This window comes from Clavelina lepadiformis, chromosome 2, assembly GCF_947623445.1.
Source record: "Clavelina lepadiformis chromosome 2, kaClaLepa1.1, whole genome shotgun sequence".
Taxonomy (NCBI): domain Eukaryota; kingdom Metazoa; phylum Chordata; class Ascidiacea; order Aplousobranchia; family Clavelinidae; genus Clavelina; species Clavelina lepadiformis.
The window spans coordinates 21567321-21592251 of NC_135241.1; the positions used below are offsets into that span (position 1 = coordinate 21567321).

General features: G+C 37.2%; 2 protein-coding genes across 3 annotated transcripts; both read right to left on the minus strand.

Annotated features, from left to right (window-relative positions):
* Positions 1 to 20: 20 nt before the first annotated feature.
* Positions 21 to 4871, minus strand: LOC143445894 (ceramide synthase 1-like). Its single transcript, XM_076945280.1, has 7 exons — positions 4464 to 4871; positions 4085 to 4244; positions 3826 to 4006; positions 3006 to 3167; positions 2512 to 2659; positions 1748 to 1863; positions 21 to 1484 (listed from the first exon to the last, which is right to left on the minus strand). Exons 1-7 carry the CDS (start codon positions 4704 to 4706, stop codon positions 1478 to 1480), a joined length of 1017 nt encoding a protein of 338 aa, XP_076801395.1. The 5' UTR covers positions 4707 to 4871; the 3' UTR covers positions 21 to 1477.
* A 13704-nt stretch (positions 4872 to 18575) lies between these two features.
* On the minus strand, positions 18576 to 22826 carry LOC143446861 (uncharacterized). 2 transcript variants are annotated; one of them, XM_076946705.1, is made up of 4 exons: positions 22400 to 22826; positions 21691 to 21835; positions 21334 to 21446; positions 18576 to 20860 (listed from the first exon to the last, which is right to left on the minus strand). In XM_076946705.1, exons 1-4 carry the CDS (start codon positions 22649 to 22651, stop codon positions 20840 to 20842), a joined length of 531 nt encoding a protein of 176 aa, XP_076802820.1. In that variant the 5' UTR covers positions 22652 to 22826; the 3' UTR covers positions 18576 to 20839. The 2 variants fall into 2 exon arrangements, with proteins under 2 accessions (XP_076802820.1, XP_076802819.1); XM_076946704.1 differs by having other exon boundaries at positions 18585 to 21446.
* Between the last annotated feature and the right edge of the window lie 2105 nt (positions 22827 to 24931).

Genomic DNA, 24931 nt, shown 5'->3' on the forward strand with positions numbered 1-24931 from the left:
TCAACATAGATAGAAAAGAATTATGAGATGTAGGACAGCTTTTAATGTCAAACATGTAACACTTTTCATAACGAACGAACACAAAACAACATGCAAGGAGATACCGAGTATATCGACCGACCAACGAGTTACAACAGAAACGAACATTTGGATCGAATAAAAATGCTCAGGACCACGCGTCTCTGGTGAATTGCGTCATGATATAGACTGACTACTATGTCACAGGACAACTGATAGCGCCATTTGAAAAAAAAAACGCTAATTGCATGATGGCACGGAAATAGTTTAAGAGCCAGTCGTCAGCAATTACCAGTTGTAACAGACGCGACGTAATACGAGGGAAGACCTAATGTACAATACGATAGGCTTGATTAACACGATTGCAATTCAGCCTTTAAACTGGGGAAATGTAGGCTGGGTAGTAAAGCAGTCACAGTAAGCAATGTTCAAAACCCAACCGGCGACACACGGTACACAACAGAGCGGATGTTGGTATAATTCTCTGGTGCTTGATGTGCGAAAACACTTGGGTAACTTCAGCGTGTGTGTGTATGTGCGTGCGTGGGTGATCGGATTGCAATAATACGCCGAAACGCAAACAATACTGGAGTAGGGTTAAACATTTCCGCGCAGAAATTCGGTACAGATTAACAAAGCAGCCCCTCTGCAGATATGACAATATCATCACCTACGTCATCAGGGCAGTAGCACCGACGGTGACCTTTGAAACCTTCCGCAATGAAAACACGTCATCAGCAGCAAAACGAAAATAGTGCGAGGAAGTTACTATTAAATTGCAATGGCAAAGACATGGACAGATTGCTATAGACGCAAACGCATCCTATCATGGCAATGTGGTGTTGACGATTGATGGACCAGGAAATTACAAATTAACTTACTACAAGAATCAATAAAGGGACAATCGACTCATGTCTACAAAAGTTGGCCCAGCAGCAAGCAAGATTAAGGCAGCGATTTCACAGGTCTCACCGTCACACATATATATGATCTCGTATTGACTATACTTCAAGAATGATCAACTACGTAAGAAAACTTTAACACATACGTGACGTTACGTTTAAAAAAAATCAGCAATAGACATTAACACGATTTCCTAGCAAAAAGCAAGCAAGATTATAAAAAAACGAAAAAAATCAATCAGGTCTGAAGCTATCTTGAATGGAGAAAACAATTCAATTAACAGCAATGGCAAATCGTGAACAAACTGAGTAGGAGGAAGCCCAGCGTATGAGGTCACGCTGTCGCGGGCAATTAATTGCACATATTATCTCATAAGGAAATGCTTGGTAATATGTCACCTTTAACCAGCCTATAACTAAAATCTTAACAAAGGTTGAAGGAATAGCATGGGCTATGTTTTAGTAGAATAAAATGGACTTTTCTCTGATTAGTTACTCACGCTCGACCACTATTTAAAAAAGTGGGAATAACGTCTTGAGATAGTTTCTCCAATCCATTAATCCCTGCAAAAAATTTTTCATTTGTTTATAAATTGACCAGAGCTATCGATCATGACCATAATAATCAAACTAAATGAAGTAAATATATTAAGAGCACAACCACAAACTAACATAGTATTACCAGCACAGCTAGCAATTTCTTTAACTTGCATAATATAGGACGAAAGTACCATAAAATTAGTGTGTTCTTAAAAAAAGACATACTGATGTATTAGACATCCTACAAAGGGTGGATGACAAGAAAATAAATGACATTTCGACCTCACCTTTTCTTTCCATTTTGCACGACTGACTTTGTTAGATTCTTACTATCCAACTCACGTGTGTCGTCCACCTCGCTGACTTGCTTGGTGACTACTTTATAGGCCATGACCACTATGAACTGAAAAATAGTTTTCAGTCACTTCTAATCCTCGTTCACATGAATTTAACTGTAAGACTTAGCAATGATAATGTTCAATAACTGCAAGCGGCCCGTTAACAAACAAAGTTATAGCATACAATGCGTTCTGGAAAGCAGTAAGTATCAGAATGCAAATTGTGCTACTTTTGTAGATGTATGGTCTGTTTCAGTAAACAAAGTCAAGTGACAGATGATCTAGTTCATTCTGATGTGATTCATCAAAAATGTGGCCAACTAAATTTACTTTAAACACTACCCTACTGATTCTTCTAATGCCTTGCAGTGATCTGAAGTCATTAGAAAACAGACAAAATAAAATATTTTTTTAAAGTTTAGATCATAAATTATTTAAGATTTTATTTGATTAACATCTGGCCACGATCGGCATAATGAACACAGTTGACTACTTTGCATGTAATCCTGCCACTGGTATATGTGGCTTTGCTAATACAACGATGTGAGATAATAAATATTTTATAAACTTCACTCATCCCCACTGTATCACAAGCAATGGCTATGTACTAGATATGGTGTACTCCCAAGCTCTTTCAATAATCAATTGCATATACAGTTAATAATGCACATGTGGCATTACTGCAGCCATAACTGCCAAGGCACAATGCTTACCGTGAACCAGTATATATTCATTGCAAGCAAGATCCAAAGTAAAGCATTGAAGAAATGGTAGAAGACAAGGTCTTGTGAAACTGCTAGACTGACATGTCCGGCTGCATACATTGCTTTCAATGGAAACCAATACAAGCGAAAGATATACCTGTGAGATCAGTGTAAATTACATTTAAATAATACAACGCTGTGCACCATTAGCTTTCCCTAGCCACGTCAAAGTTAAAAAAAATTGTGTATGCAGTTCTGTATTGAATGAAATCTTATATATCACCGGGCCAGAAAATGCACAACAATCTATCATCAACCTAGAAAAAAGCTAAAAATTACACAGCTCAGAATTGTATAATACTCCAGATCACACGTTTGAGTCCCTAGGGATAAAATATCATAATTACCCTTGATTTACAGCATATGTTTCTTTCGATGAATGATAGCATGGATAACATAAAAACTCTTAAAAACAAGCATACAGGGACCAGGTTTACTCTCACCATGCCACTCCAAATAGAATAAAGCCAACAGTGGATAAGAAATCACAAACGGAATGCCACTTCCCTCCCTTTGTTTTGTAATAAACCGCCAGCTTTGTTCCCTCGAGTAAAATATCAGTTATATCATGAAGAAATAATATTAAGATGCCCACGTTGGTATATCTGAAATTGAAACAGGAACCTATTTATAACAAGCGAGTTTAACCAAATTATAAAACTCAGAAAATGTGTTATGTGCTTTCTATTGCCTTACATAAACTAAGTTGTAAGCTGAACAAAAAATTCAGATTGGTGCATACAATTGCTATGTCAAATGCTTCTGCACCCAATGAACCCAATTTAATGTAAATGTTGAAAACAAAGTGCTGATGCTAGTTGGTTCAAAGGGCATTTCCTGATTTCAAAATTAGAAAACACATTACCACAGACCGTGACGCTTGTGTGTTAAAGTACACACTGTGTGTAATTTCTACCCATGCAATGCAAACAAATCAGTTTGACAAAATCAGCAAGTTAAGAACAAAATGTTGACACCACTAAAATGTTTTGTTAGCTCTCTATTGAAGTTTTCTACTCTCAAGTAAACGTCAACAACTGCATCATTGAAATGATGCTGCAAATGTTTTTTTTGGTTCCCTGTTTACCAAAATCTACCTCTGGGCAGTATAAAACAAAACTAATAACATTTTAAACTTAATGTCCACTGAACCAGCAAACATTCTGTAACTTCAATAATAAGCACTAAGATTTCACAATTATAGACACAATTGATTGATGTTAATTGATGATCATGTTTGAGCGCTTTTATGAATGGACTTACCTAAATGCATATGAGAAGCCAATAAGAAGCAATGTAACAAAATGATGCGCTAGCATTACTTTTGAGTCTTTTCTCCATACATCCATAAACAGTGTTCCGTAAACAGAATGTGCATAAAAACTGAACTGAACCAAATACGCAATATAGATTTTGGTTGGTACAGGTGATTGTGGCTTCCAACCTTCGATACAAGTTGTCAGTTTTCACATTTTATTTCAACTTATTCACTACATGCAAAATTGCTTGCAAATTCACTTACCGTAAAATGAAGAAGGCGCATCATAGAAGAAATTATGTTCCGTGAAAAACAAAATATAAATAGAATAAGCCCACGTGCAAGAGTAGAACAGAAGCTTCCAAACACTTTCTGGGGCCTTTCGTGTGGATTGGGCATCGAGGCCAGCATTATTTACAATGGGCTGTAAATGAAAGCATGTCATTAAATGATATGCTACAAAAATCAAACGTACACATTATTTTTTAGAACAACATTACGTATATTTTTGAGAAACAGGTTACATGTAAGTGTATCAATGAAACTGCTCTAAAAACAAACCATAGACATAAAAAATTTTAAACCAAAAAAGAATTATTAGATATAAATTCAACTTATTTTAAAGGGTTGTGTGACTTGTTACCTTATAGATGAAATCTGTTATTATTATTCGCAGAAGTGTCCAAAAGACAGTCAACATCAGGGTGTAATAAATATCTTGTTGTGTCACCCCACCATATTTCAACATCAGATTCCACCATCCTGTTGGGGTTTTATATTTTGTTTCTAAATCAAACCAAGACTCTGTCGCAGTTCCATAGACATCCCGCACGAAGGTTGCATAGGATGGATATGAGAAATTGAACTTGGAAGCCACTTTGATCATTGTATAAACAATTCAATTCAATAAAGCATTTTTCAGTAACACTGAGCTTTAACCAGTGGACTTGACCTAATTCAATTACAATTCATAAAACAGATAAAAAGCTTTTCTGGCTCAAAGACTAAAATCGATTGCTAAGGTTTTACTATTACAAACTGCAAAAGTTATGTTAGTAGTTTGATTTGATTCTTAAGTTTCCTATTGATGTTTTAAGTATTTATTCTACATTAATTCGGTAAATCAAAGAGATGAGCTGGAAAAAAGCAACCTTAAAGCTTTTGCACGAGCCAATCGCTTGACAGTTCAAAGACAGTAAGACTTTACACACTATTGGCGGTTTAAAATATTAGAATACTAACTGTACAGTATATTTCTAAGGACTTTCATGAAGACCTTGGCATTATAACTCTTGGTTACTTGTACCCTTACTTGTGTATTTCCAATCACAATTCTCGTCAAAAACTGCCATACTTTTCAGTCCAGCTGCAGTTAGCCTGTAGGCCAAGGCTACATACTTGTATGTTATACCTATTTCTTAAGCTTTTTCGTCATACAGGATATAAATCATTTTTAAAGTTATTATGCGACATACTTGAGCTTAACAATCGCGAGCGTCTTTACGCTTCACTTGCCGGTGTTCAACGCGTACCGATCACGTCAAGCAGGACGCTTAATAAAGCGTTTTGAAACAATCGTGTTTTTTGCATCTCTAGCTAGTCATGGTCTGGTGCGTTTACACAATTAAGCGTTTTTAAACATAGACATCTTATTATCAATCACAAAATCTTCGGCATGGAAAGAAGTCCAAACACAGCGAACCATTACAGAATCGCTAACATTTGTCGTTTTTTCCGAGTGGCGTGACACTGTGACAATTGTTTCAGTATTCAGGTTCAGACTGCCAGTTTCTGGTTTTGAACTTTTGATGCTTTAGCAAGCCTCTGTCAGACTATCTTCTAAAAAAACTTGCTATAAATTATAATTTGAATAAATGTAAAAAAAATTATACATTTATACATTACATTTATATATTGAAATAATTATAGGTAAATCTAAAAATGCAAAAAATTCTGTCTACAATTAATTAAACGCATACAAAATTCAGCTAAATGCACATTTTTGTGCTCATTAAGGCACCTGCAGTGCGCCACTGCGTGTAATTATATTAGCACCTGAGTGCGCTTTTGCCTAACTCTGCAGACCGGACGCAAACCTTAGCATTATGACTCCTTCTCTTAGCTACTGTACCCTTTCAGCCCATTGTAAAGAAAAAGCTTACTCTCTCTAATGACGTACTGACATACAGCAGGCTTTAATTAAGCGATGAAGCCAAGGCACCTTTTGACTGCAGTATATGCGCCTTTCAGTAAGACAACTCATAGTGTGAAGCTTCTCATCTTCATTGCACGAACGAGACTTTAAAGTGCCAAGATTCTCGTTCAATATTTACTTTTCAGTTTAGCTGCAAAAGCTATCACTAAATAGAGGTCATTTGTTTCTAGTTTTATACAAGACTGAGTGTGAATGAAATCCAGTCTACCAATTTTCAAATATAAACGCTTTGGAGTGAAACTTCATTTACTTAAAAGGCAAGTTTCATGATATCATTACAACAGAGTGGTAACAAAGCCATCAAACTCGAATGAGTCGAGTTTCAAGTACACACTTCATTTTAAGTTAAACTTTAATGCATTTTGATGAAAGAAAAAAAAATTGTTTTACTCTAATACCCAAACCTAATCAACCAGAAATGAAGTTACATAAAGTCATTTTCATTTATGTAATTTTTTAGAAAGGCACTCGAGTCAAGTCTTTGCAAAAAGTGACTCAAGACATTAATATCTTGCATTTTTGCAGTACTGAGAACCATTGTGTTTATAACAATCATTGATGCGTATAGGTATAGCCTACATGCTAGACCTAGGAACTAAGAGTTAAAACTTAGGACTCATTCGCAAAACAAACCCTAGAGTCAATACAATAACTTATTGAAAACAAAAAACATGCAGCTGATATCTTTGTTTTTGTTTTATTCGCATAACCACACTTTTTCAAGAAAAAATGTACACGCAAATAAATATTAATAATCACACGAAAAAATTATTATAACACTAATATAACCATCAGAATGAGCGTAACATTTACTGCATTTACTTCAACTGTTGCTAGTAGTCTGTTCGGTAAATGTAATGTGTAGGTTTCACTTTGCTAATAACAAGAGCGGTGACGATAATCAAATTACACATATAATAATTCAGCACTTTCATTGTCAGTGTCATGTTTTTGTTTTGTTCTCATAACACGCTTCTCATAGGAAATGTACACAAGAATAAATTTTTGTAAGGCTCGCGAAAAATTTCAGTAACACCAATAATACGATCAGATTGACGTAATAATTACTGCATTTACTTCAACTGTTTCTATAGTCTGTTCGGTAAATGTAACGTGTAAAATTTACTTGCAAAATAAAAGGAATGGTGGCGACAATCGAATTCCTGCAATCAAGAAAACACAATTACCCGTGTTTGCATTGTTTGGGCTGTAGTTTAAGTCATTATACTCATTATATTTGGGTGGTCTTGTCGTATTGCGTTTATTCGAAAATTACAGGCCTTGTTTACATCCTTTCTTAATTTATCCAGTGAAAAAGCTTGGTTATCTATGACGCATTTTAATCTTGTTTTCCAAATTTGATGTTTGGTCGCCGTGATTAGGGTGGTGAGCAGTTGGTCTTTGTTTGGGTGTCGATCGTTGTTGTACATTAGCTGGCAAAGGCTTTCTACGTTTTCGTTCTGCAGATTAATTTGCAGGAGTTTTTTCTGCGTCCTTGATTGTTTGTTTCCATTGTTTGTTGGTTTGTGGGCATTTGAAAAAAACATGATAAGCAGCGTCGGGTCCTACTTTGCAAAAGGGGCAACTGTTTTTTGACGAAGGCGTACAGTTTCCCGTTTCGTTGCAAAATGGCAAGAGGTTCCAGGCACATTTGTAATTAAATGTGCGTAGGTAGCTTGGCAGTATTTTCAGGTGTGTTCTTTCCCATATTTTACCAAGATCGCTTATAGCTTTTAACTTTTTTGTTTGTATGATGCGTTCATACGTTTTTTTGATTTTCCTTTCGATTAAGTCATTTCGTTTTAGGTTGTATTTGTTTATGATTTGCATTATTGTTTCATAGTACGGAGAACGAGTTTCAGTGTGCGGTATATTATTTAGTCTGACTACTTCCAACACGTCCGCAATTGCATGGCCTATCTGATATTCTATGTAGGTCGTATGGACGTTCAGCGGTTCGTTTTGGACCCTCGCTTGGCAGTATTTGAGTATCGATCGTATATATATTATATCGGCGTATATTTCAAAATTTGGGAAATTGAGTCCGCCGTCTAGCTTGGGTAGTTGGAGCGTGTTTATATCTGCGTGTTCATATTTTCCCACTGCATATCTAACTATTCTTTCGTTGATTTTTTTTATTTTTTCGGTTGGCGCAAGGTAAGTTTGCGCCGCGTAGTTACTGACGGGAAGTAGTCTCGCTTTTATTAAAACCTCTTTGGCATCAAGAGTGGCGTATGTACTGTCTATTTCGTTTATCACTGATTTGATTTTTCCATCAATTTCTTGCCAGATTTGGTTTAGGTTAATTTTTCCAATTTTTGTTCCGAGGAGGTTAAAATTTTCGTGATGCCATTTTATATCGGGTAGCAGGATTTCGGGGAAACTATTTTTTGTTCTTAACCCTTGCGTTTTTTGTTTGTTTAATTTTAGACCCGAGGCCATTTGAAAACGATCCACGGTGTCAATTGCGAGGTTTACCGAATGTGCGTCTCTTAGCGTCAGTGTTACATCATCAGCGTAATTTACACTTTTAATTTCGCGTTTTCCACTCAGTCTTATTCCTTTTATCTCGCTATTATTGTTCATTTTTTCTGCCATCGGTTCCACGGCTAGGAGGAAGAGAACGAAACTTAGAGGGTCCCCTTGTCTTACTCCCCGTTTGAGTTCGATTTCTGGCGATTTGAAACCATTGACCATAACCGACGCATAGCTATCTTTATACAAATTTTCTACTATTCCGATTAGCTCAGCTGGAAAGCGCATTGATTTTAAAGTTTCTATAAGCCAATCGTGTTCAATGGAATCAAAAGCTTTTTCGAAGTCTAATGAAATAAATAACGCTGGGTTGTTTCTGCGGCACGAGTGGTCGTATAGGTCTCTGATTACTGTTGTTCCTTCGCCTATTGTTTTCCCTACCGTTGCGTATTGATGTTCTCCTATTAATTCGGGCATTACTTGTCTGATTCTATTGGCTAAGATTTTCGTGAAGATCTTATATTCCGTATTTAGCAGCGTTATGGGTCTGTAGTTTCCTAGATTTGCATCGTCCCCTTTTTTATATATTAATGTGATGGAGCCTTTTTTTACGTCTTTTGGCACCGTTTTGGACTCTAGCCAGGAATCCATTAGCTTGCGAATTTCTTTCTTAATTATCGGCCAAAAGGTTTTATAGAATTCCACCGAGATCCCGTCTGGACCTGGTGCTTTACCATTTTTCATTGTTTTTACTGCGTTCTCTAGTTCTTCTACCTTGATGGGTTGTTTCAAAAGTGCCGATGCTTCTGGGTTTATTTTGCGTTTAATCTCTTTCAAAAATGCGTTTCTTGCGCTAGTGTTTGTTGTTGTGCTGGCGTAGAGTTTGGCGTAAAAAGACGCGGCGGCTTTAAGCATTTCTTTCGGAATAGAATTCGGTAAAAATTGTTCATCGTACAGTTCTTTTATGTACGTTTGCTCTTGTTTGCTTTTGAAGTTTGCAAAAAATTCTTTGCTACCTATTTTTTCGGATTGTTCTTTATTTTTTGCAATTCTCGCTATAATTTTTTTTCTTTTAAATTTTCGCAGATTTCTTTTTGCGTCGAGGTATTCGCTAAATTCTATTTGGTCGTTTTTAAGCGCTGTTATTGCGTTTTCGTATTTCTTTTTGAGTTGGGTTTCCATTTCGTTACTTTTTTGATTCATTTCCTTTGTGTGGTCAAGGATGAGTTGTTTTAATCTACCTTTAATTTTTATCCACCATTCGCTCGGGGTTTTGTATAAGTCGGGCGTTAAAGTTGACCATAAAGGCCATTTTTCTTTCAGAACGTTTGCGAAGGGTTCGTATTCATACACTTGCACGTTATTTCTCCAATTTCCTTTCCCCTTTGGGGGTGGCGCTATTACATCAAGTTGTATTTTTACCATTTGGTGGTCCGAGAATTGCGTCATATGGTGTGTTATTTCGATGGCTTTAATATTATTTGACACGTAAAATCTGTCGATGCGTGATTTGCGTTCCCCGTTCTGCCAGGAGAATTGTTTTACATTTCCTTTTAATTGACGGAACTGGTCTTTAAGGCCGTGCGTTTCGCAGAGAATTTTTAACTCATTTTTCCCAGCGTATAAGTGCGATGGTGGTTCTCTGTCTATTTGCGGATCATCTACTATATTAAAATCTCCGGCTAATATGGTTGGTATGTTTGTCGTAAAATATTGATGGGCCGCTCGGAAAAAATTGTTGTTTTCTTTGGTATTCTGATCGACATTTGGGGCGTATACATTTACTATTTTAACTTTTTGTCCGATGATGTCGATCGTCGCCGAGATCAACCTGCCTTCTACATCGAGGTCGTATTCTATAAAACTTATCGATGGGTGGTTTATCAGAATCGCGGCTCCCTTGGCAGCTCGGATTTTTTTGGGCGCAGAGTTGAAAATCGCTTTATCTTTGTGCCATTCTTTTTGCCAATTATCCTGGTTGTGCGCTTCGCTTTTCGTTTCTTGCAGGAGAAAAATGTGGGCGTTATCTCTCTTCAAATTGCTAAATAGTTCGGTGCGCTTTGCCTTATCGTTTAGGCCTTGGCAATTAAGTGTACAAATTTTTAGATAAGTTACCATGGAATGTTGGGTTGGACTGGAGAGTTTGTGCAAACGGGTTGGGGGCAAATAAATTGAGCAATTCACAAAATTTGGTCGTTTGTCTAATACGTAATACAACACAAAAAAACTATAAGAATATACTATACTATATGCGCGTTTAAGCGGTCAGATTTAAGAATTTTCCATCCGGGACGTAAGTGTATTCACATAAGTTACAACGCTGCTGCCGGTATTTATTTGCTATTTTAACGTTCTCGTTTGGGCAGTTGCATCTATAAACCATGCTATTACAGTATGTACAAGGTATTTGCTCGTTCATTTTAGGAACGGCGATTTCTCCTTTACAAGCACAAGTCATTGTACCTTCGTCTGATTCCATTGTTTTCTCAAAAACTGTTTCTGTGTCGTCTCCGTTGTCTTCGTTGTCTTCATTTCCTTCGTTGTCTTCTGATGATGTGTATGAGTATGAGGATGCGTCTTTGTGTTTTTGTATGGGTTGTCCTGGGTTCTGGTCTGAGTCATTTGGAGATCGTTCTTTTCTTTTCCTTGACTCGATGGTCTTTTGTTGGTTCTGCATCGTTTCGGCCTCTGTTTCAGAGCGTTCCGGTTTTTCTAAAAAGGTGCCGTCGTAATGATCAATTAGGTTTTGTTTTTCGTTTTTACCTTTGGGTTTCTCTCTGTCTTGGACTGGCGTCGAGTGTTGTGGACCTTTTTTTGCTTCGTTATGGGCGTCATTACCTATTGCTGGGAACTGTTCTTCATCGGGTTTGTATGGTCCTGAGAAGATGTTCGCTTGTTTGTCGATTGACCTTCCTTCCGATGATGTGCTCGAGTAAAAATGTTGTTCTGGGAACTCTCGATACGGACAGTCGCGGTTGATATGTCCTGCCTCCGAACAGTAGCTGCACGTTTGTTCTTGCCCGGTATACTCTATTGTGAATCGTTCGTGCCCGAAATTGATATAAGATGGTGGTTTAACTTCTAATAGGGTTTGCTTTTTGACTGTATATATTCTTCTCCCGTCTTGCTTGCCCGCGATGCGGTCTCTGGCAGTGACTGCAAACTTTAGAATTCCTAGACATCTGAGGGCATCGTCGAGAGCTTTCTGGGGAAAGTCTATCGGCACCCATCCCACTATTAGCTTTGCATATGCGTCACCATGTGCTATGACGTTGGATACTTCTTTTCGGTTTTTCAATTTTTCTGCTGTTTTTATGGCTGATTCTTTGCTCCTGCACGTTAATTCGACAATTTTTCCGGGCTTTTGTATGATGCCTTCTATGACATCATATTTGACATGCGCTTTACTTAAGATCTCGTAGATTTCTATTCTTTTCGAGTGGTTTGTTAGTTTAAAAGACACTTCTCTGTCTTTACTGTAGTCTGGTGGGATCTGGAAGTTCCAGACTCCTTGCCTTTTCACCCTTTCTGCGTAAGTCAGGGGCATTATCTTGTTTGAAGGAGGTAGTCCTAAAAAGGACTCCTTACGGTTTACCTCAGTAGCTTCTTTGGGGTGGGGGTTCTAATGGGCGGAGGTAGTCCTAATAAGGACTCTTTTCAGTTTTCCTCGCGCTTAGCTGTGTGAAGGGCGGCTGAATACTCTAAATTCTCACTTTCCAAGACCTTTACCTCCTTTACCACGGCCGGACATGATGAAGTTATTGTATTGTTTTGAAAGAATCGAAATGCAGCTGATATCTGATTTATAATCGTCTGATTAATAAATAGGCCCCTGCTTCTTACTGTCTTGTCTCTAGTGTTGGTTCTGCGTATAAATACGTCAGTAATGTCTACAGCGCTCCGCTTGGTGCTCCATATAGTGTACACACATCAGTATGATGTTAATTTTTCATATATCATGAAATTTGTATGGTAATCCATAATAAGAAGTGTTCACCAAGAAGATTTGTTAACTGACCATTGTTAGTAGGTGGTTAAAAACACAGATGCATATTTACTAACATTGTAGCTTATTTGATTGCACATACACTGTTGTATAGAATAAAGGATATCACTGCACTTGCTAAAGCGATTGACAAGTTAACATATAACATGAGAATGCGTTGAAATATAACACACAAAATCAATGGTATCACCGCACTCGACAAATCTAATGTGCGATAGTAGGCTATATTCACTTAAAGTAATTGCATCGCCCGCTGTTCAAAATATTATTTGTCGATGAAAGAAATAGACGCAGATAATGACCTAGCATGCGGTGGCATTAAGTGTGCAACACAGAATGCAAAAATATGTGTATAAAATCAATCATGTTCAGAGATTTAATCATCTGTAAGTATATGATCTGGCAGCTTACAAAAGTATAATTTTATTCTAATTTAGAATCCCACTTGGCTTCAAACTATTTCATGCTTATGGTTATTTAATAATAAAGTAAGTTTTTTAATGTTTACATTAATTTACATAAAGTACAGCTTTTAATGTCCCAATAAACCAGAGGTGACGAACCTGCGGCCCGCCAAACAATTTTGTGCGGCCCACCAAACGATTTGACAAACGCCCATACATGCAAGGCATATAGGACTTATAGGAAAGGGTTGCCATACCGTCCGGAAAATTCCGGACATGTCCGGAATTTAGGGTTAAATTTTGCGTCCGGGAGACCAGCAGTCTTGAACGAAGCGTCCGGTGAGACCAGCAGTCTTGAACTTTCTTTCACCTGTTTCTAATCTTTGCGCAATGCGATATCAAAAGCTGATAGCACAATTGAGTCGCAGCAGTATGTCTTCAATAGATTGCCGCACTCAATCGATGTATTTTTTGCGGCCGCGGGAGCAGCTAAAAATCTGCCAAATGAAGCGGTTGTGCTTGAATGCTAATTATTATGCAAAATGTTAAAAAAATTGTGCGGCCCGCTTGCTCAGCCGTAACTGACAAAGTGGCCCGCGTCATCGAATAGGTTCGTCACCCCTGCAATAAACCGTTGACAAAGCATATAATCACGTGTTACCAAGAGTATCCTTTTAAATCTTTTAATATCCCAACTCTAACTGGGATTTGCACGACAGGAAGATGCGCGGAGACTTTGTATTTACTTTGCTTTATTGCCTATCTTTTCCAATGTTGAGAAAAAGTAACTTTTTCAAACTTGTTCATATGCCATATACCATCATTAGATACCACCTATTGAATTCGTTCACAAAATTTTTAACTAACAGAAACAGTCGCATGGTCTATAACAGGGGTGGGCAAACTTGTTCAATGAAAGAGTCACTTGCGGAAAACTATAAACACCAGCGAGCCGCAAAAGCAGTAATGATTGTCAATTTTGTTATTATATTATTATTAGTAGTCATTTTGGAATATTACTTTTCAGCTAGAAGATCCATAAAAATCATGTCGGCGAGGCGCACTTTGACCACCTCTGCCATAGAGTATATAATCTATACCTGTAAACAATGTCGGATTCTATGTCTAGTGTTACGTCATAAACGAAATGCTGGACTAAATAAAGAAAAAATTAGACAGAAACGTTGATAAACGGTACTCTTGGTAGCCTTTACAATTTTTTTGGAATTTTACCATTCGACTAGATTAGGGTTGCCATACGTCCGGATTTCCCCGGACATGTCTGGAATTTTAGTGTTCAAAGTGCGTCCGGGGGGAAATGCTAAAATATGCTTAAATGTCCGGAATTTCATCCCATTCGTCTACTTTCCGCCCATTAAAATGGTCCAGAGTACGGGAATTTCTTCCCATGGTAATGGTTAAAAGTATGCCTTTTTAACCCTAGAGTAAGATATATGCCTTTGGAATGGGGAGAATTTTACTTCGGCACAAGTATGGTTTGTGAACGCCATTAGTCTATTTTTCCGCCCATTAAAATGGACCTGCTTTCAGCAACGGGGTTTCCCACAAACGATATTTCTCCCGAATTAAACATCTCCCCATTCCAAATGCACATTTCTTACTCTATACTTTCTATAGTAAGAAAGGCATACTTCCTGCCATTCGAATGGGAGAATATTACCGCATTTCCACCCATTTTAATGGGCGGAGAGCAGACGAATCGGGTTGGAATTTTTTTAATTTGTTTGTTGCGTTACGGGTAATAATTTCATTGTTACGTCATAAAGGACAATACAGCGCTCTTTTTGGGATACAATCATACATGGATGAGTGGAGCTGGGCTAGTAGCTGAAGGCCTTATATCTTGGTCGATATTGCAAAATTTAGAACATGTCTGAAACGATAAGAGCGTATATTCGCTGAAGAAAATTATAAAGCAGTGAAAGCAGTAGAAAAATAGCTCAGCAAGAAGTCTGTTGCAGACTAAATTAGAATACCAAGGAAATTGTCGTTTGTTTAATTCTTAATGATTTCGAAGTGGGCCGCGGGTTTTGTTCGCACCGACAAGGTGGGGCATTGCTACTGTGACGTCATATTGACAGATAATGTGTTCATAACTCATTTTAAAAACCGCTAGTGGACAACAAAGAGTGTCCGGATTTTAGGCCCCGAAAATATGGTAACCCTAGACTAGAAGAGCCACAAAAAACATGCCGGCGAGCCGCAGTTTGCCCACCCCTGGTCTATAATATATGACCGGTCCAGTATTTTCGGTACCGTACCTGAGAATTCAAAGCCTGCAATAGGTCTACTTGAATTTAACTTTCTTATACCCTCGTTTAGCAACTTTTAATTTCGTTTCCTAATATGGCAAAATAATCATCTTGTTCCCTTGTTTGTCGTAAGCTTATAGGTGTGCTCTTCCTATGGGCTACAGCAGTGGTTCCCAAACTATTTCAGCTTGTGGCACACTAGAAAAATTATAAAACGCTCGCGGCACACTTACAAGAGAAGAAAAGTGGCTTTAAAAAATTTATTTTCACGTGTTAATGCGATGGATGTGCCGTTTGGATGAAAATGTGCTTAATTATCAGCTATGGAAACAGCTAGAGCGCTTTTAAGTCACATAGGCTTGTCTGCATGCCTTATTTTAAATATCTATGCAGTTCTTTTCCAAAATTCCACAAAGATTCGCGGCACACCTGAGAATCTGTGGTGGCACACTAATGTGCCGCGGCACACAGTTTGGGGATCACTGGGCTACAGCCTGACTTTTGAATGGTTTACAGCTCAGGACTTACCCGACGTTAAATGTAATGCATGTATGAGCACGTGGTTTATAACTTTTGTTAAAAGATAGTGATGTCAATGCCTAAAAGTAACAAAAAAGGAGCATGTAAAAAATGCGTTGCGGAATTTTACAGCCTTGCTCTCCAGGAAGTTGCTGTGTTTTTTGCAAAGGACGGTATTGAACATATGACCCAGGGCTTTATAAAACAAGTCGAAGACAACAGGCCCGGATTCACCGTGAACCGACGACTGGTGGAAGATGTCGGACCCAAGCTAGATTGAGATGCCACGTCATATATCATAAACATATTCTTCTGTCCAGCATTAGTATGTTAATTATCATGTCGCATATCTTAACTGTAATACTATATACAGTTATACAAGCATCACGCACAATCAGTGGTTGGCAGCCGGTACTTTAAAGGTACTGTCGGTAACGATACTTGGCAAAAATGGTACTATGACACTTTATCGAAAGACACTTTATCGAACGACACTTAATCGAACGACAGTTAATCGAATCGACAGATGATCGAACCGACAGTTGATCGAACGACACTTTATCGAACCGACAGTTGATCGAACGACAAACTTTGACAATAGCTTCAAGCAAGATTTTTGCGTGTTTCTCAAACATTGAGACAATAAGCCATTGTGACGTGCGGTCTTTGTAATGGTGTGCATTAATGAATTGTGATGTATATATCATAAAGTTGACGATTTATATTTTATATCTATATTTTATATTTGTATCATAAAGTTGACGATTTCGCATGGCGGCCGGCCCGCCATGCGAAATCGTCCGGCCCGAAACATATTAATAAGTTATCACAAGAATACGGCCCGCCGTTTCTTATTGAGTTTCAAACTGCAGTGTTAGCTCTGTTTGAAAAAATTGTGGTATTGTTACGCCATAAGTACGTCGTACTAGTCTATTGTTACGCCATAAAACTGGTGCGAAGGCGGTAGACCACTATCTCGTACTAAGTACGAGATTGTCTGTACAGTAGACTAGACTAGTCGTTATAGATACAAAGAGTAAGGAATAGAAGGCAAAATTTCATAGCAAGGGGCATATCGCTGCCTGACTTTTACACAAAGTAGCTTCTTGAAAGTGGTCTTTATCCCAGCTTTTTCAATTCTTGTTGTACAACGGTTCGAGGACTTCCTGGCCACGTTCAGTGACGACGATCAGCAGCACTTGTCTGAATACATTGAAAATTTCGAAACTACTTGGATTGGACGATTGCGTCGCAGGAATCGTGGTCAACTTCTATTTCCTATCCGGTGTTGAAATGTCTTCCAACGGGTTCAAGATGACCTTCCACGAACGAATAATAGCATTGAAGGATGGCACAATGCGTTCAGCAAGCGTGTCTCAATATCCCATCCGACGCTTCGCAGACTCGTCAAAAAAATTAAGCGGGAACAAGGTTCCAACGAAATGTTTATTGAGCAATTGAGTGCTGGAATTGCTGGCCCACCTCGGAAGAAGCGCTACGACGCTGTCAACTAACGGCTAAAGAGCATAGTCGAAAATTATGACTCAACGAATATTGACATAAAAAGTTATCTTCCAGCAATTGCACACAACTTGTAATTAAATGAATGCGATTGAAATGTGTACTTCGTCAGTTGTCGTGCTTTTAACAGTGCATATCGTCAGTTGTTTCGATAAATTGTGGTTCTTTTAACAGTGCATATCGTCAGTTGTTTCCTTAAATTGTGGATCTTTTAACCCTATCCTAACCAGGCTCGCGAGTTTACTAAAAAACTAGGTGTGGCCGACCCCGCGGCCCGCACACACATTTGCAATCGTTAATTACAAGAAAACTATGCGTCGTAGACTGATGAGATTTTTACAGGTTAGTAGAAACATCATCTGGCTTCCTGTATACATCATAATTGTAAATCTAAAGAAAGTGAATTTAGTGTAAATTAGGTATTTCTAAAAGTGATACATTTCTAGAAATTCTTCTTGTTACGCCGCCGAGAATAGTTAGTCAAGTTATTGGTGCGTAAATGAGTAATACGCTTCAATGCGGAGAGAGAGCAAAATTATATAAATATCACAATATCTCAAAAATTACAAAATCCAACTTCATCAAACAAACATGGACAGATAGCTGAACATTTTTTATGAAAAGTCACCAAATTTCAATTTTCTACAGCAAACAATGCAACTGTACGCCACGTTTTGCTATGACTGTGTGCGGGAGAAGCAACAGTCGATTCGATCAACTGTCGCTTTGATCAACTGTCGGTTCGATAAAGTGTCGTTCGATAAAGTGTCTTTCGATTAAGTGTCGCGTCACGGGCAAAAATGTACAGAAGGTTCTGGGATTCGGTACTATTTCGAAAAAGTAGCTCGGTACCAGTATTTTTGTAAAGCGGATCCTGTTGCAAGTGCAATTTTTCTGCCGATATTATGACTCCCACTAAGGATTACTTCAGGTCAAAAAACATGTGAACTCACTCTTTGCGATTTTAATAGATATTTGTAGATTAAAAACAAACAAAAAGCGCTAAAATTGGCATTAAGTTTTAATTATAATGAAGTTTTAAAAACATACTTTTCAAAACTTTGAAGTTATCACTTTAAAAGTACAGGGACCGACTTACACGTGACGCGACACCTGATCGAAAGACACTTTATCGAACGACACTTAATCGAACGACAGTTTATCGAAAGACACTTAATCGAACGACAGCTGATCGAAACGACACCTGATCGAAACGACAGTTGATCGAACGACACTTTATCGAACCGACAGTTGATCAAACGACACTTTATCGAACCGACAGCTGATCAAAGCGACAGTTGATCGAATCGACTGTTGATTCTCCCGCACACAGTCATAGCAAAACCTGGCGTACCGTTGCATTGTTTGCTGTAGAAAATTAAAATTTGGTGACTTTTCATAAAAAATGTTCAGCTATCTGTCCATGTTTGTTTGATAAAGTTGGATTTTGTAATTTTTGAGATATTGTGATATTTATATAATTTTGCTCTCTTTCCGCATTGAAGCGTATTACTCATTTACGCACCAATAACTTGACCAACTATTCTCTTTCGTTCTCTTCTCACAGCGGGGGCGCGGCGTAACAAGAAGAATTTCTAGAAATGTGTCACTTTTAGAAATACCTAATTTACACTAAATTCACTTTCTTTAGTTTTACAATTATGATGTATACAGGAAGCCAGATGATGTTTCTACTAACCTGTAAAAATCTCATCAGTCTACGACGCATAGTTTTCTAGTAATTAACGATTGCAAATGTGTGTGCGGGGTTGGCCACACCTAGTTTTTTTAGTAAACTCGCGAGCCTGGTTAGGATAGGGTTAAAAGATCCACAATTTATCGAAACAACTGACGATATGCACTGTTAAAAGAACGACAATTTATTAAAAGAACCACAATTTATCAAAACAACTGACGATGTGCACTGTTAAAAGAACGACAACTGACGAAGTGCACATTTCAATCGCATTCATTTAATTACAAGTTGTGTGCAATTGCTCGAAGATAACTTTTTATGTCAATATTTGTTGAGTCATAATTTTCGACTATGCTCTTCAGCCGTTGGTTGACAGCGTCGTAGCGCTTCTTCCGAGGTGGGCCAGCAATTCCAGCACTCCATTGCTCAATAAACATTTCGTTGGAACCTTGTTCCTGATTAATTTTTTTGACGAGTCTGCGAAGCGTCGGATGGGATATTGAGACACGCTTGCTGAACGCATTGTGCCATCCTTCAATGCTATTATTCGTTCGTGGAAGGTCATCTTGAACCCGGTGGAAGACATTCCAACACCGGATAGGAAATAGAGGTTGACGACGATTCCTGCGACACAAACGTCCAATCCAAGTAGTTTCGAAATATTCAATGTATTCAGACAAGTGCTGCTCATCGTCGTCACTGAACGTGGCCAGGAAGTCCTCGAACCGTTGTACAACAAGAATTGAAAAAGCTGGGATAAAGACCACTTTCAAGAAGCTACTTTGTGTAAAAGTCAGGCAGCGATATGCCCCTTGCTATGAAATTTAGCCTTCAATTCCTTACTCTTTGTATCTATAACGACTAGTCTAGTCTACTGTACAGACAATCTCGTACTTAGTACGAGATACTGGTCTACCGCCTTCGCACCAGTTTTATGGCGTAACAATAGACTAGTACGACGTACTTATGGCGTAACAATACCACAATTTTTTCAAACAGAGCTAACACTGCAGTTTAAAACTCAATAAGAAACGGCGGGCCGTATTCTTGTGATAACTTATTAATATGTTTCGGGCTGGTCGCCATGCGAAATCGTCAACTTTATGATACAAATATAAAATATAGATAAAAAATATAAATCGTCAACTTCATGATACAAATCTAAAATATAGATATAAAATATAAATCGTCAACTTTATGATATATACATCACAATTCATTAATGTACACCATTACAAAGACTGCACATCACAATGGCTTATTGTTTCAATGTTTGAGAAACACGCAAAAATCTTGCTTGAACTGTCGGTTCGATAAAGTGTCGTTCGATCAACTGTCGGTTTGATCAAATGTCGGTTCGATAAAGTGTCGTTCGATCAGCTGTCGGTTCGATAAAGTGTCGTTCGATCAACTGTCTGCTCGATTAACTGTCGTTCGATAAAGTGTCTTTCGATCAGGTGTCGTTTCGATCAGCTGTCGTTCGATAAAGTGTCGTTCGATAAAGTGTCTTTCGATAAGGTGTCATAGTACCGACTTACATTACTTGAAAAAAGTAATTCGGTACTTTTTTTCTAAAGGTACCGACGGTACCGGTATTGGTACTGAAAAAATACAACGGTACAATTCAGTACTATAGTACTGCCCACCTCTGCACACAATTATAACTTACTTATAGTTTCATTTCTATCAATCGAGAACATCCGCAATGTATTTCCAAATAGGGAATAAAATAAATTCCTTATGGCAATAACACTATAGAGTATGTATACGTAAACGATTATCCACGAATGCATTGTCAAATTATTGCGGAATTTTCAAAAACATTGTAAACAGTGTGTTTTTCGTTGTTCGGTTCCCTTTAGAGAATGTAAAAGCGTGGAAGTGAAAACTCACGATAGGAATGGATTGGATCACGATTCGAAGCTTCCAATCTTATAATAATTAATTACAGATATTCAATCAAGTGCAAACAAATAAACATTGTCGTGCTAAAGTAATAAAACCATGTAAAACTGAAAACATGGTTGATAAGAACAATATTTACACATGTAGCAAAATGACAAAAGCCTTAAGGGGAATGTCCTGATCCTTGAATAACTTGTATTGCTAGATTATAGTTTGAATTAGTGTGTAATGACAAAAAAACATGTTAATCGCTATTTCAATAACAATAGTAGTAGTAACCTATCATAAAAGCAAAAACACTGACAATTACAGTGACTGAAATGACCATTTCTCTCATTATCTTGCCCAAGAGTGGGCGTTTATGAAGATCCTTAAGAAATAAGCTCGCATTTTTATTCAGATGAGGATAAGGCTCATCTGGGATTTCTTTTCCCAAATATTCACACAAAGGTTTCCATCCATCTTTCACGTTATGCTCAAGCATAGCATCAGAACTTACAGTTTGGTGAACAAAAGCATTGTGCATGCGATATTTCATCTTATATAGCCTTTCATTTGCACACCAGTTCATCTTGATTACACTGAACGTTTCAATACCTTGGAGAAAGCCAACTAAACGAATAAATGTAAAAGAATGCTAAAAGACAAAAAGTATGATACCGATAGTTTGGTAGATATCTAAAAATCAACATACCGGTACAAACTATAATACAGGCATGGTAAAAGCTTTACCAAGTTTAAAGTATAGTAAAAATATCATATAAAAGTTACCATGCACTAAACAGAAACAAGAAAACTAATTAATGTTTGGCATTAATAAAATGCAACAACATGACATGATAACATAGAAACTTACAGATTTTATTTGCAAATTGCAATAAAGAATATCCGGTGGGGGTCAACAGAAGAGCGAATTTTAACTGGGACTTTTCAAAGAATTTATCCTGCATGTTTTTGAAGCTTCTCCACCAACTGTCTTCATCACGAACGGTGAAAATTATCTACGTCATATTTATACAGTGGTGGGATTCAGCCGGTTCGCACCAGTTTGTGCGAACCTATTCTTGGAATTTTAATGACTTTCATGAACCGGTTATTAACAAGCGTATGTATATGCCTATGTGCATATCAACCCAGGGTCAATATGGCATGCTGCTAGTGAGAGAACCGGATGTTAAAATATTTGAATCCCATCACTGTATTTATATTGTTTAATAATGAACAAAAATTAATTATTAATTCATGTCACTGACACTAACTATCATTGACAACATTTAAGCATTTCACTACATGATCAACTAATTTAGCAGTTGTGACTTTAATTCAAACAAGGGTATCAATTGGGCTTGAGTACATTTTCTGGATGCCTGAATTGTATAAAACAAATAACATACTTACATTATATCAATATATTTAATTTAACACTGATCACATAAAAGGCTAGTATAACACTACACAACATTTTAATGAGAAGCGTGGCAGATGCAATCCAGAGATTTTTTAACTTTTGCTTAAAAGGCATCATCAAAATGTACCATTCTTTCCAGCTTGACAAAAGAACTCACCTTTGCTTCAGGAAAAACTTTGTAAATTTCACTCCAAAAGGCAACAGTGGGGCCATCGATAATAACATCGACATCTTTAAAGGCTTCGTAGATATCTTGGTCTGTCACTGTTCCATCAAAGAATTTGTCCCACAAATGCTTCAAGTACATAATTTGCTCCTCAAAATCATACACGTTATAGCCCAGTGTAGTTAGAGCTTTAGTCATGCTCTTTGTACCAGTTTTCCAGTATCCCACACATATAATCTTCATGATTGTGACAAAAATACAAACTTCAACGTGAAATAGACTGGTGAGATTTGATTCAGCCCTATGTGCAATAGCAAAAACAAATGCAAAAATTTGCAGTTTTCCCTTTAGGGCCAAAATGGAAAAATTATTTTACAGGCAAGCCGAAGTCTGTAAGTCTGCAAATAAATATACTGTACAACTTGTTTTTAACAGTAAATTAATATTTGCCAATCCTGACGACTGCAGTACCGAAGCTAAAATCATTCTGCCATTAAATTCGCCGATTCTTGAATGATCATTAACACCTTTATCAGTAACCCGATCTACTGGATACTAGGCTAGTTCTGCCCGGCGGATAGGCCTAGGCATTTGAGCGTAAAGGCTGTCCTACAAGATGGGTAAGAAACAAAATGTCTGCTAAAAATTGTGCCTGGGAGTTCCCCAGTTTATGTTTTATGAGCGTGTTGATAGGTTTATGTCCTATAACTGAAGCAGAATGTGCTACAAAAATCTGAACGTCTAATCATAATGTCTATGTAATTGAGTTGAGAATTAAGAAATATCTTTACTTTCAAATATGAAATAATTATATCAAAGTAGGCCTCGATGGGCTAGGTAGTGTGATGGTTAAAACATCCGACTTGCAAATAAACCACTTTTGTGATTTTGCTTGCAACTCTATGATGCTGAATTTTATGAAGTTAAATAGTTTCAGACATACTTTTGTCTTTCTTCGGAGTATTGTTACAAGAAATATGTGAAAATCAAGTTTTAAACGGTGTATACATCCTTTGTGCAGATGTGATTGCAAATGAAAATTATCACAAATTATCTTCAAATTACAACACTAACTACTTTCTATTTTTGCATTTGGTAAATCCTACTCAAGTACGTTACTTTGCTTAAAAACTACTTCAGTAAAACTTGTAAAAGTAGAAGTACCCATGAACAAAACTAATTAAGTAAGTAACCAAAGTAGAGGAAATCTATTTAAATGTATTATTTAAGTAAAACTACTTCGTTGCTGACCATCACTGGTAGTGGTAAACAAGAAACGACGGTAGACGAAAAAGATTTAAGACGTAAAAGTGCTTGTTGTCCAAAAAAGTTTGGTGCGTTAGGTATTCATTTCGGTCAGGGCCAAATAGACCCCTAAAATGCTAGTGTATCGTGGTAATGCTTGAGAGTAGACCATAAAAGTTACTACAAAAAAATTATAACTAGTAGGCCTACAACTTTATAAATTTCAATATAACTGAACTTCAAGTTATAACTTTTATTGTGAACTATGGCAAGACGCTGATGAGCTATATAAAATTCAGAAGGCACTTAAGAAAGAAATTGCAAAATTTTGTAAAAAATCTTAATGAATAATATTATTAAAAATACCAAAAAGTTTCTAATAATACAACTTAAAGGTTGTATTATTAGTTGCTTTAGTCTAAAGCAGAAAGCCTCATAAGATTCATAACTTATGTAAAACCAAAACAAAAACAACAAAACCATTAACCAGTTTTGGAATAACATGGTCCTTTATCAGAATAATAATATGGTGAACACAAAACGTATTTAAATATATACGTCATTTTTTTACGTTACTTGACAATTCTTTGGCTTGGCGCCTAGTCAAATAATTGCTAGTATAACAATCAAAACAAACATTTTAAAAGTGAAGTGGTTGCTAACACTGGCACGCTTAGCTATTATATCTACGGTGTTGTATTGACTCAAGTGATCGACTTGACTCGAGTTTTGATTAAAATGCTTATAAATTCTTTCTCAGTTACTGTCTGGGTGGCAAGATTTTTTTGGTCACCTATACTTAACAATGGAAATTATCAAACCACTCTGATTCTTTTTTTAAATTACAGTCCTTCCGGTCATTGGATTGTAAAGATTTCACTCAGGTAATATAGGTAGCATATGAATTCCTTTATAAAAAAATTTGAATTTTAAAATATATAGCTTAGGGTAGCTCTTATTTTTCAGCAGTTTGAATCTGAATCAGTAGTACCTGTAGCGTGTTTGAATGTAATAATTTGGTTTGTATTTAATTCTAGTTCTAGACCTAGTTGATTATTTTAAACTTTGCTTAACATGCAAAAAAATTATCCTATGTAACGCGCCGCAGGTAGCATGCAATTTCTTACACATTTTACGTTGCATGCTTCGCTGACCATGTATCGAGACGTCATACCGAACCAGTCCAGTGCGTAGGATTCAAACCGCTGTAAAGTAAGAACTAGACAATATATTTTCAAACTTTTTTCTTTATTGTGCAAAGGAATGAAATCATTATAA